Raw genomic sequence first — 11,289 nt, forward strand, 5'->3', positions numbered from 1 at the left:
TTTTTGCCTGCCGGGCAAACTTGTGAGAGGGTTGCTACCATTCTCGTCTAGAGGGGCGTACAGTCAGGTCTATTTACAAGAGATCAGGAAGGAAGCACGCTGGTCAGTGAGGGCTGAAGACAACCTAGCCCAAAGTATGGAATGCACCCGGAACTTCAGTTCCTTCTGGCCAAATTGAAAAGCGCGTCGTAAGGCGCAATGTAGCCTACCTGCTGCGGCTATAACTACGTATGCATGAGCTGGCAACATGAGACTGGTACGTCTGAAGTAGCCTAACGTGCGAGTCTCTGCTAAACATGTCGGAGGTGCAGGTAGGCGATAATGAACTGAAAGAAATCGACATATGTGACGAAGACATTTGTTCAGAGGGTGAAAGTGGAGTGTTTGTAAACTCTGCATCTTACACGGACACGTTCACCGCGTTTCAACAATGGACTTTACCAAGCCAAACACAGACTGATGGCAACTTTCACAGGACGACTTCTGAAAGTACCACCACCTGGGCCACAGGTACATTCCAGGGGCCAACTCCGTTCCATTCCAACTCAGTACCGAACGACGGAGTAAACACCGATGTGGAAAACTGTCTTAGTAGCAATGAACATCTGGAAGACAACAGGCCCAGAACCGTGTCCCGAACTTCTATCGTGGACTGCTTGCTGGTGGAACTTTATGACACCTACAGTAGCAACAAAAGAAATGTGGACAGCTTGGATAGTTCCACCGAAGCATCTGGTTCAGACGCGTTTTTTGGACGGAGTACCTCCGGGTCCAATTTCCTGCAAGAACTTCAAGAAAAGCATACCAGGAGACATCAAATGAAATACCTTTACCAAAAAGGTAAGATTAAAGTGTCTGCAAAAGCTTATTCCTAGAAAAAATACTTTCATTTTGAACAGCACTTGATTTACACGTCTAGTAGCCTACTGTTTATCCTCTCAAACGTCTTTTTGTCACGTCGGCGTGACAGGTGGATACATTCCTTTGTAAAACAGGTGCGGATCGGCATAGCTGTTGGGAATAGTCATAGGCTCTGTAAGACAACAGTGTTTTTAAAAAGAATGATTGCTTGACAGTTGAACCTAGATATACAGGTACTTCAGTTCTGTCTATTGTTTCAGGCAAGGAAAACAATTTAGTTTTCTTATGTTCAAGCTAATTAGGTAGGCTACAGCATAGCCTACTCAATGAATTAGAACAAGGTCTTTGAAGTAGACCTTACAGTATGATATGATCTCACATGTCCAAAGATAAACAGGGTTTGATACATTTCATAATAGCCCATGAATACCTTTAGACACTCATTTATGTACGTTTCTCACATCATACTGAATTTTTACATGTATTTGTTTAGCTGGTCCAATATTTGCCCACCTCAGGCCTTCTTTGTCTCTGTGGCTTGGGTTTCCCAGCAGGAGAGAGTTGAGCACCATGGCCCATTAAACAGTTATATTCCCTCAGTAAAGGACAGAAGAGTCATTCATCAACCCCCCCCCCCACACACACACACACACACACACGTACACACAGACACATACACACACACTACCCCAACAACAAACCAGGAAAGAGAAAATGACAGCAGGCCTAGCATCAGTGGTCATCTGAGGTCATTGTAATTACTGTAATGTAGACCTGACCTTGATTTATTGGGTATTTATGCATTGATGATCACTCTACTGTTTACATATGGCAGGCGTGTTTGATAAGTCTAATAAGACTCTAAGATGCTGTGAAATTTGATCGCAATGATTGGAGGCAAGATGATGATGCATGGTCACTAATCAGCAATAAATAGCAGTTAGTTGATTGTTTATTTGTTGATGGCATTTTAGTTGTAGCACATTTTTAGCACATTTTAAATATCCCTAGTAACCATAATTAATTGTTTGCTTACTTATGTCCTTAGTAAATACCACAGATAGATGCCTTTCATATGTCTGAATTTATATTCTAAAAAAAAAAAAAAAGAATTACATGATTGAAGTATAGATTGCTTATAATCATTAACTATTTAAAATATTAGGCATGCATTAGCTGATGGACAATGATGACTCATGTTTTTGTCTTGCTTCTGATCCAGACCGGGAGGAATTGAAGTGTATTATCCAGGAGATGAACTATCGCATCAGCATCCAGTCCGCTAAGCTGGTGCGTCTGCTGAAGAGGAAGGACCGCCTTCACGGAAAGTGCCAGAAGAACTACGACGTCATCACGGCGTGCCTGCAAGCCATGTCTCAGAAAAGACGTGCGTTTGATGAGTACTGTACACTCTTTTGATTATTTACTTCTGCCCTTGTTGATTGTTGATATATGGCTGTTTCCTGCTGTTCCGAAAGCTAATCAATTCATGGTACAGTCTGGTTCTCCAGTTCTCCGCTCTGTGTGAGAGAGAGAGAGAGAGAGCTTGTAAAATTATGTGCATGAGTGTGTAAGAGGAGGGAAAGCTGGGGTGTGTGTGTGTTTTCATAAAAAGTTAAGGTCAGTCCTGACTCTGTGGCTGAGCCGTAAACAAGTTTCCAGCATGTTGCATGAGGTCCACGGAAGGAAGAGGTGTAATTTGATTGGCTGTTGAGCTCAAATACCAATAAGCTCACCAGAGTGGCACTCTCTGCCTTTTACAAAGCAACTCCATAGACATAGTTTTTATTGATTACGGAGCTTTAATCTCCAACACATGTCTTGTTACCATATTTATTTATATAATCAACATCTTCCTGCGTAATATTTATTTATGGGGTTGTTTGGACTTAATGTAATAAATTAGAGGGTGTGAAGTTACCTTGTAAGTCTATCTGCCAGCCTTTGTGTGCGTAGTCATGACAATAGTCACAGAGAGAATAGTGGCATAGTGCTGTTTGTGGGTTTTGCAAGGAAATAGCAGGATAAAGAGATTAAGCTTGAAGTTAAGCCTGTATGCTGTATGCTGTATGCATTTGTTCTGGCCAAGCCAAAAGATCTTCCTTTGAGTACTCCGTCTCCTTTTACTACTGGAACTCTAATAAAACCTAATGGCTTGAGTAAGTATGTAATGTTGGAGTGTGTGTGTGTGTGTGTGTGTATGTGTTTTAATATAAACCTAAAAATATCCTTAGTACCACAAAACAATATGATATCTAGTTACATTGACTGTAACAGTAAGGCTTTACATTTGTTCTCTCTGCCCTATAAACACTTTTACAGCTTAGTGCAAATACATTACAGAATAGGCATTTTCCTATATCTTCCCTCTCTCCTTTACATAAAATTAACAGTTCATTATTTGTAGATGCTGTGAGGTGTGACATTACAGCAGATGCCAAATATTGACAGCGAAGCACAGACAAATGGCAAATAGGTGGAGTGCGATTACGAGTCCTAAAGTGGTGCCATGGCTGGAAGCTAGGGTTTTCCAGCACCAGTCTAGATATAAGCGAACGTATCTGGCCCAGTGCAGGATCATATCTGGGCAGGAGTTGTTCTATCATTTCATCATCATTTATTTATTTTATTTAGCAGACACTTTTATCTAAAGGGACTTGGGGAATAACATTCAAGCTACAATGCAGAGGAGACCTTAGGCAACACTGCAAATTAGTACTAGTCCAAGTGTCCAAGTACAAGTTCTAGTCAAAGTGTAGTTAAAGGAATAGAGGACCAGGGCAGGGTCTGTTCTAGTGCTCTTGTGCTCTTGAGGCCTTGTGTTTTAGAGCTCTTGTGCTCTTGAGGCCTTGTGTTCTAGAGTCTTTGGTGTCCTCACTGGATTCTTTGGGAAATAATCATTAGTGTCTTATCTGTGGCTAAGATATGGGGTGGGGGCAGTCGGAATAGAACCTAATACTGAAGCAAATGATGAAACTGATCTGGGCTGCTCATTACAGAACATGAGGACGTCCAGATGCGTCCAAGAGTCTTGTTTTCTTGTTCTTCTCACTGAATTGTTTTTTGTTATTCTTTTTGCCTACATGCAGCGTGACAACTGCTAACACACAGGTACAGTGAATAATCATTACCCTGAGGAAACTGATGACTCTCTCCTCTAATTTTTACACTCTGTGTCTGGATGCATGATGATCTCCAGTATATGATGTCTTTTCTCTGAATGAAATGTCACTTAGATCACTGCATTGTTATGTTATGCAAGATGTCATTGTCAAGCAACTGTGGGGTTATAAACTTCATTCATAGAAAACACAGATTAAGTCTGCCTACTCATATCCAGGAACAAGATAACTTGGTATAATCCTTAATTCTTAATGTGTGTGTGTGTGTGTGTGTGTAAAACGCTTACATTTTCATCTTTCATTTCCTCTATATCAGTGTAAGCAGTAGAGGAGATTAACAGCCCACTGCTACCGCTTTTGGTAGTCAAAGATTAATTATAATGCAATTTTGCAAATATTCTTCTGTGTTTTGAAGGGGTGGGTGGGACTGGGGGTATTCTTCCCTGTATCTGATGCCTGGGCTCACACAGAGATGCATCATGGGAAGCGTAAGACCTCCGAAAGGCATAATATATTATTCATCTACTGGAGCCGGGACTATAAATAGCTGGTCTGTGTTTGTTTCGGTTATCTTGAGATGCGGCCTCACCCTCTTCTGCCTGGGTGACTTTGCGTTTTTATTTTAAAATGTTTTTGTTCTCTGTTGGCCATCTTCTGTCCTGAGAACTCTCTAGATAAGCCCTTTGCAGTGCAAATATAGGAACATGGAAAATAAATGCAACCCACAAATATGCATTTGCATTTTTCTGATGCTTATTTCCCTGCTTTTGTCTTCTGTCCTTTCTGTCGTTTTAATCTTATGTGAGTTATGAGTGAGTGAAAGGGTAGACTTTGTAAGCACGTTGATTATCTTTAAGCATGTTCATTATAGAACCTGCTGGAGAGTCTTTTGTGTGGCATGTCCCCTGTTCCATCATGGTTTCCTCCTCACTGATATTATATTTGGATGCCTGAAGTCTATAAGGAATTGCTTTTGTGTTTATGGATGCCGTTTTCTTGGACATTATTGTTTCCTTGTTCATTGTGGTGTTTGGATAGTGACAATGTTTAGTTTTCCCGCCGAAGTCATTACCTACAAGGCAAGTTTAATTTACCGACAGCTGATCAGTCTGACTCTCTCTTTCTCTCTCACACACTCACACACACAGCCTCTCTCTCTCTCTCTCTCTCACTCACACACACACACACACACACACACACACACACACACACACACACACACACACAGCCCCCCCCCCCTCTCTCTCTCACACACACTCACACACACAGACTCACTCACTCACTCACTCACACTCACTCACACACACCACACACACACACACACACACACACAGCCTCTCTCTCTCTCTCTCACTCACTCACTCACTCACTCACTCACTCACTCACTCACACACACACACACACACACACACACACACACACACACACACAGCCCCCCCCCTCTCTCTCTCACACACACATACGCAGCCTCCCTCTCTCTCCCTCTCTCTCTCTCACACACACACTCTCACACACACACATACAACGACCCTAGCTCACTCTCTCTCACTCTCTCTCTCTCTCTCTCCCTCTCTCACACACACACACATTTTAGTGACGCTGCTTATGTGGGTGTACACCATAGACATCATCCTGCTAGAGCGCGATGCAGCAGCCGTTTCCCAGATTGCAGATGCTCCTTTGGTGGTCGTGAATGGCTAATTTGGTTTGTTGGGGGGTTTGTATGTATGATAGCATACTGCATTAGGTCCAGTCTTTTTTAGATGTATTGAAATTACTGACCGATTTTATTATTAACCGTTCGTGGGCGTACAGCGCAGTCCTATACAACGTTGTCCTTTATCAATTAGATCGATTACCTCGCCATCTTCCTCCGACGCGAAGAGTTGATTTGTACACGGATGCCGACGTGGTTCCTCTGTGACACCGGCTTCATGTAAATGCAATAGCCCTAAGAAAAAAAACACCAATTGAGGGGCAGGGAGTAGGCTACATCAGCCACAGCGGAGGGAACAAAACGGACCTCGTCTGTTTCCAGACGTCCTCCCCAGATGAAGCAAGACAAGTTTGTAATTTCCAGAAGATCAAGAACAGCTTTGCGAAACAAGCGAGAGAATCCTGGCGGTGTCGGCAACATCATCAGCAATGTCCTCAAGAAACGCAACAGCATCTCCCGAAGTGCACCGAGATTGCTCTGCACCTTGGAGCCAGGTGACCGCAGTACATAAGATACCTACAGTAGACTGGTGGAGAGATTGTTGACATTTTAAATTAGCCCACTGAGCCAATGTCCAGTGTATAATTTGCTTCAGTAGTGCGTGTCCCTATTTTAAACTTTAGTGAGTTTTTATCATTAGACTATGTTTGTCGTTTCCCGTATCTTAAGGACTTCCTTGTCAATATGGGTACATTTTATGGACATTCACGATCGTGGTCTGATTACATGTGAATGGGATAAGAGCCATTTCTGCCTGTATATCCTGCTGCATTTATTTAAAGTTTGCATAGTAATTGTGCTTCCCCAGTTCTCGGCATTTCGTTTGCAAGTGCTTTCATCCTTTCAAAGAGGGAGGGCTTCGGCGATAGTAATCATGTAATCCCTGTCTGCGAGGGCAGGGAACTGTAGCCTACCGAAAACTCTATTCAAATATGGTACCGTGGCTCTACCGGTGCACACTTAGCGCGAGTTGATGGAGGACACAGACTCAGACACAGGTCGTGTATTGTTTGAATTAATTCATTAGAAACTTTAATATACCGAAATACACGCTGTCAAGTGATAAGGACGTTGTGGTTGTATGGCAGTAGCTGTATCTTTAGCGTCAAAGACAGGAGCAATGGCCGCTGCCTTTTTTGCCTGTCAGCCAAATCGAGACGAACTTTCTAATCACAGACTATTTTTTCCTCAGGGTATCTGTTATCATGTTTCCGGTTATAGCCCTATCAGAATCGATATGTTACTAAAGTAGAGAGCAGGTTCATTTCTGTGGCTTTGTGATGCTTTCGCGAGAGGAATTAGAGGCGGAAGTGGAGAATCAGTACCATCACGAACTGGACAGCGACATTTATCAACAAATCTCATCCAGAGACTGACTCTGATCTTATGGTGTGGAGTTTTGACTGGCTTCTAATGCATCTATCGGACAAGAAACCATACATAGAAGGAGAGAAAGCAACTAAACTTAAGGAGATATGTAATATTAAAAAATATAGTGTCGGTCAGTAGGCTATAGGGTATGACGTCTTTCACTGTAACTTGTTAAACCCTCCCCCTTGCCTTTTCGGCTAGCGGGCCTGATGTCAAAGCAAGCTGTCTCCAATTTGAATTAATTTATTATTGATCGTTCCTTTACCTTTCTTGAGAACTCTGAACAGGAAAAGATCAAGTTCGCTAATGGGCTAAAGAGCAGCATCGTAGGCCTAGGCTAATCAAAGGAAATCAGATTTAAGTAGGCTTTGCGGGGTCGATAAAGTGATGGGCATTTGCTCCGTCTAAGTGTAGGGGTAGGGCAAGGGAGGGTGTTCTCATCTTGGCGAAATGACATTAGCCTTTCACAAGGGAAGTGTTTTTATGTTTAACCCAAATGACCTCGCTTCCTTTTAGCCTCTGATCCCCTGATCCCTGTTGTTTCCCCTCTTGCCTTGTAGGAGTTGACACGAGGCTGAAGTTTACGATCGAACCCTCGCTCGGGAAAAATGGCTTCCAGCAGGTGAGTGATGAGCATCAATGTGGGCGATCCTGCTGGGAAATTGTGTGATCCTACATGAAGATGCACCATTACAGTCAATGTAGGAATCACTTTTATAAGCAAAGAACTTGACAAAAAACACAAAAAGGCACATGACGAACTGAGATAAGAGTGTATACCCTTTGAATTGTAGTAAACTGTTTTTCATAGACTCTGCACTGCAACTGTAAAGCTTGAATATTGTCTGTGTATAAGTATAACAACTGTTGAGATAATGGCCATTCAGCCACTCACCTTAGTGCCTGTCAATAATCTAGCAGCAACATTACAGGCTACTTACTGTAAATGGACATATGAATCAGTGACCTTCTCCTATATGGCCAGTACAGGTCTATGGCACTCTTGGAGGCATAAGACGATGCACTCTTGTGCCATTGAAACACTTTTCCTTTAACATCCCAGATAACAAGAGGCTGGTGGACCACTGTCGGTCCATTGGGGGCATAGCTGGCGGTCCGCTGGCGGGTTGCACACAAATTGGCCAATATTTTGCCACTATTGGTCCAAAATCTTTTTCATTTGTTCAGTTATACTCCATATATAATTTTATTAACTTTTCTTAATATTCATGACAAGTTAAATTTAAAGAGATGGTGGTCCAACATTGGTGATCAGAGTGTGCGACTACCCAGTCCTAATTCTTAATTCTTGGCTACACCGTCAAGGTTAATGTCGTTAAAGGTGCCATGTGTAATGTCCGGCAAAAAATCAATTCATACTCCACATTCCATAAAAGATGGGGGCAGTATACCTCCAGAAAGTGAGTTGGTCTACCCTAGAGTAACAACCGAGACACGTGTATTGCAGTTTGGCTGGCGGTTATGTTGCCCGCATACCGCCTCCCGTGGCCGAAACTGGTATTATGACACCTGTCGGGCTGTGGCTAGTAATTTAGCATGCTAATTCAGGTTGATATCTCTGTTGCACTATACCTTGTCATTTTTTTAATGACATCATCGCCCTTATTTCTTCTCATTCTTTTGATACGTGTAGCTCATTTTTTGGATATTTTTACCTCAATTCTTACACATGGCACCTTTAAAGTCACTGAAGGAGGAGAATAACTACCTGGATTGTGTGTTGGGATGCCTTCCATAACAGCATTGTGGGGTGTGGGGTGTTTATTTCCTCGTCTAATGGGCTCTGTCCTCTGCAGTGGTTCGACGCCCTCAAAGCCGTGGCCAGACTCCCAACTGGGATCCCCAAGGAGTGGAGAAAGAGGGTACTGGTTTTAAATTAGTTTTATAGTATTATTATATGTTTTAAAAAAATGTATTGATATCGCAATATTTATTTTGTAATTCTACACTATTTCTATTATAATTCAAATAACATATAAGAAAGGGCTTGATCCAATCCCCTGGTATCTTGACAGAATAATGAACTGCATTTCATTTCATCTCATCTCTCACTGGAGCATAGATGATGAGGCTTCTTCTTAAAGTCATTGCATTATGAAGAAAGTAACTAAATTGTACAGTATATTAACACTTTTGTACTGATTGTGTTAATTAGGTTTGGTTGACCCTGGCTGATCAGTACATCCACAGCATATCTATAGATTGGGAGAAGACGCTTCGATTTGCCTTTAACGACCGGAGTAACCCTGACGATGACACTCTTGGAATTCAGATCGTTAAGGTAGTAAACTATTTCTTGCATTTTTTTTTTCCGCTTCCCTTCTTTTTAAAAGTTCAGGGCCTTGGTGCATTGCATTTATTCCACCAAAAACACAGTTACGTTGGCGTTGAATCTGTTTTCATGTGGCATCACGTGGACCCTGTATACGGAAGGACACCACTAGCTCCTACGGTGCTTTTCCAAGCCTTTGGATTGTTTTGTTTACATTGGATTGAGCAGTCGGAGAATAGATTCAGGATCATTGGATCAATAGGGAAGCTGAAGGGATAATAAAGGAAAGCGAGGCGTCAGCACAGCAGTGTTTCAGGTGGCGAGGTATAAATGGGACAAGGTGAGTCACAAAGCCAGCTCTCTACCCTACCATTCTGCAGTATATACATGTAGGGCAGGGTGTGTGGGTAGCATGGCCTGGGGATTGATTTCGTGTGTGTGTGTGTGTGTGTGTGTGTGTGTGTGTGTGTGTGTGTGTGTGTGTGTGTGGCTCTTGACCTATAAGATTAGATACACTTTTGTGTGTTCAAGGGAGCAAGGCAATAGATTTGTTGATTTGTTTTGGATACATCAGCAGTGATTTAATTTACTTTAACAATCAGTCTATTATTCTAAGTTGTACAGTGCAACCGGAAAGTTTTCAGACCCTTTCAAGTTTCAAAGGATCTCTGGATCTGAATTCTCTCAACCTTGTGGCTTGGTTTTCACTCTGACATACACAATCAACTGTGAGACCTTATATAAAGAGATGTGTGCCTCCTAATAATGTTCAATTAATTAAATTAGGCCCAAGTGGACTCCAGTCAAGTTGTAGAAGCATCTCAAGTGCTTCTTCAAATATATTGCTGTCAGTGCAATGAAAAATATAAATTCAAATACTTCAAATATATTGTTGTCAGTGCAATGAAAAATATAAATTCATATACTTCAAATATATTGTTATCAGTGCAATGCAAAGGTTTCTGGTTACCCCATCTTCAGTGCACACTCTGAAGCAGACACAGACATGTGCAGAGCTGATACAGTGTACGCAATGGAGAGCCATGGCCACCAGCAAAATGAGTGGACAGCGTTGCGTGTAGCCTACAGGCAGGATGTTTGCACAGGGTCTGTGCGTCAGCCCTGAGCAACTAATGGAAACCAGGCGGGTGTTTGTCTTTGTGTGTGTGTGTGTGTGTGTGCGCGCGTGTGTGTGTGTTTGTGTGCCTGGCACAAAAGGAGATTGTGATTCATCACCTGTGGTTCACGTGTGTGTGTTTTTGTGTCCGGTATGTAAGGGCATTACCTGTGGTCTGTGTGTGTGTGTGTGTGTGTGTGTGTGTGTCACTGAGGGACAAAGTTCACTTCTGTCTTTCGCTGTCACTAATATCCAGTCTAATTTACATTACATTGCTTGATATCTCTGTCCCTCTCTGTCTCTCTCTCTTAATATCCTGTATCTATTATGAATAATTATGCAATCTGAGTAATAAACCTGAGTGAATAAACCTACCATCATTTATGCTGATGGATTTATCGATGTGCCACATGGTTAGAAAAACTGATTAATTGCTCACTTTCTTTCTGTCTCTTGTCCACATAGATCCTATTGTGACCTTTCTTTTTCTCATTCTCTCTCTGTCTCTTTCTTTGTCTTTCTCTCTTCCTCTCTTTCTCTCATTTTTTTTTTCTCTTTTCTCATTATTTCTCTTTCTCTCCATCTCTTTGATTCAGTCTTTTAGTAACTGTACCCTCCCCATCTCTCTCTCTCCCTCTCTCTCCCTTTCCATCCCCATCTCTCTGATCTGACCTTTTGGTAACTGTATCCTCCCCATTCCATCTCGTCCTCCTTGTAGGACCTGCACCGTACGGGCTACAGTTCCTACTGTGGCCAGGAGGGGGAGCAGGACCGGGTGGTGCTGAAGAGGGTGCTGCTTGCCTTCGCC

The 11,289-nt window shown here is 42.4% G+C and overlaps 1 protein-coding gene across 4 annotated transcripts in view; it reads left to right on the forward strand.

Moving 5' to 3' along the window:
• Nucleotides 1–22: 22 nt before the first annotated feature.
• tbc1d30 (TBC1 domain family, member 30) overlaps nucleotides 23–11,289 on the forward strand; it is a 25,900-nt gene continuing 14,633 nt past the window's right edge. For 2 of the 4 annotated variants that reach the window (XM_042078375.1, XM_042078376.1), the window contains exons 1-6: nucleotides 23–840; nucleotides 2,084–2,248; nucleotides 7,632–7,693; nucleotides 8,889–8,954; nucleotides 9,248–9,373; nucleotides 11,200–11,289. The exon at nucleotides 11,200–11,289 is cut by the window's right edge and continues 96 nt beyond it. In XM_042078375.1, the coding sequence (XP_041934309.1) occupies nucleotides 297–840; nucleotides 2,084–2,248; nucleotides 7,632–7,693; nucleotides 8,889–8,954; nucleotides 9,248–9,373; nucleotides 11,200–11,289 (1,053 nt within the window). In that variant the 5' untranslated portion in view covers nucleotides 23–296. Of the gene's footprint in view, nucleotides 841–2,083; nucleotides 2,249–5,580; nucleotides 6,195–7,631; nucleotides 7,694–8,888; nucleotides 8,955–9,247; nucleotides 9,374–11,199 lie in introns of those variants that run through there. The other 2 variants (XM_042078377.1, XM_042078378.1) reach the window with 1 other exon arrangement.

The sequence above is a fragment of the Alosa sapidissima genome, chromosome 22, assembly GCF_018492685.1.
Source record: "Alosa sapidissima isolate fAloSap1 chromosome 22, fAloSap1.pri, whole genome shotgun sequence".
Lineage (NCBI taxonomy): Eukaryota > Metazoa > Chordata > Actinopteri > Clupeiformes > Clupeidae > Alosa > Alosa sapidissima.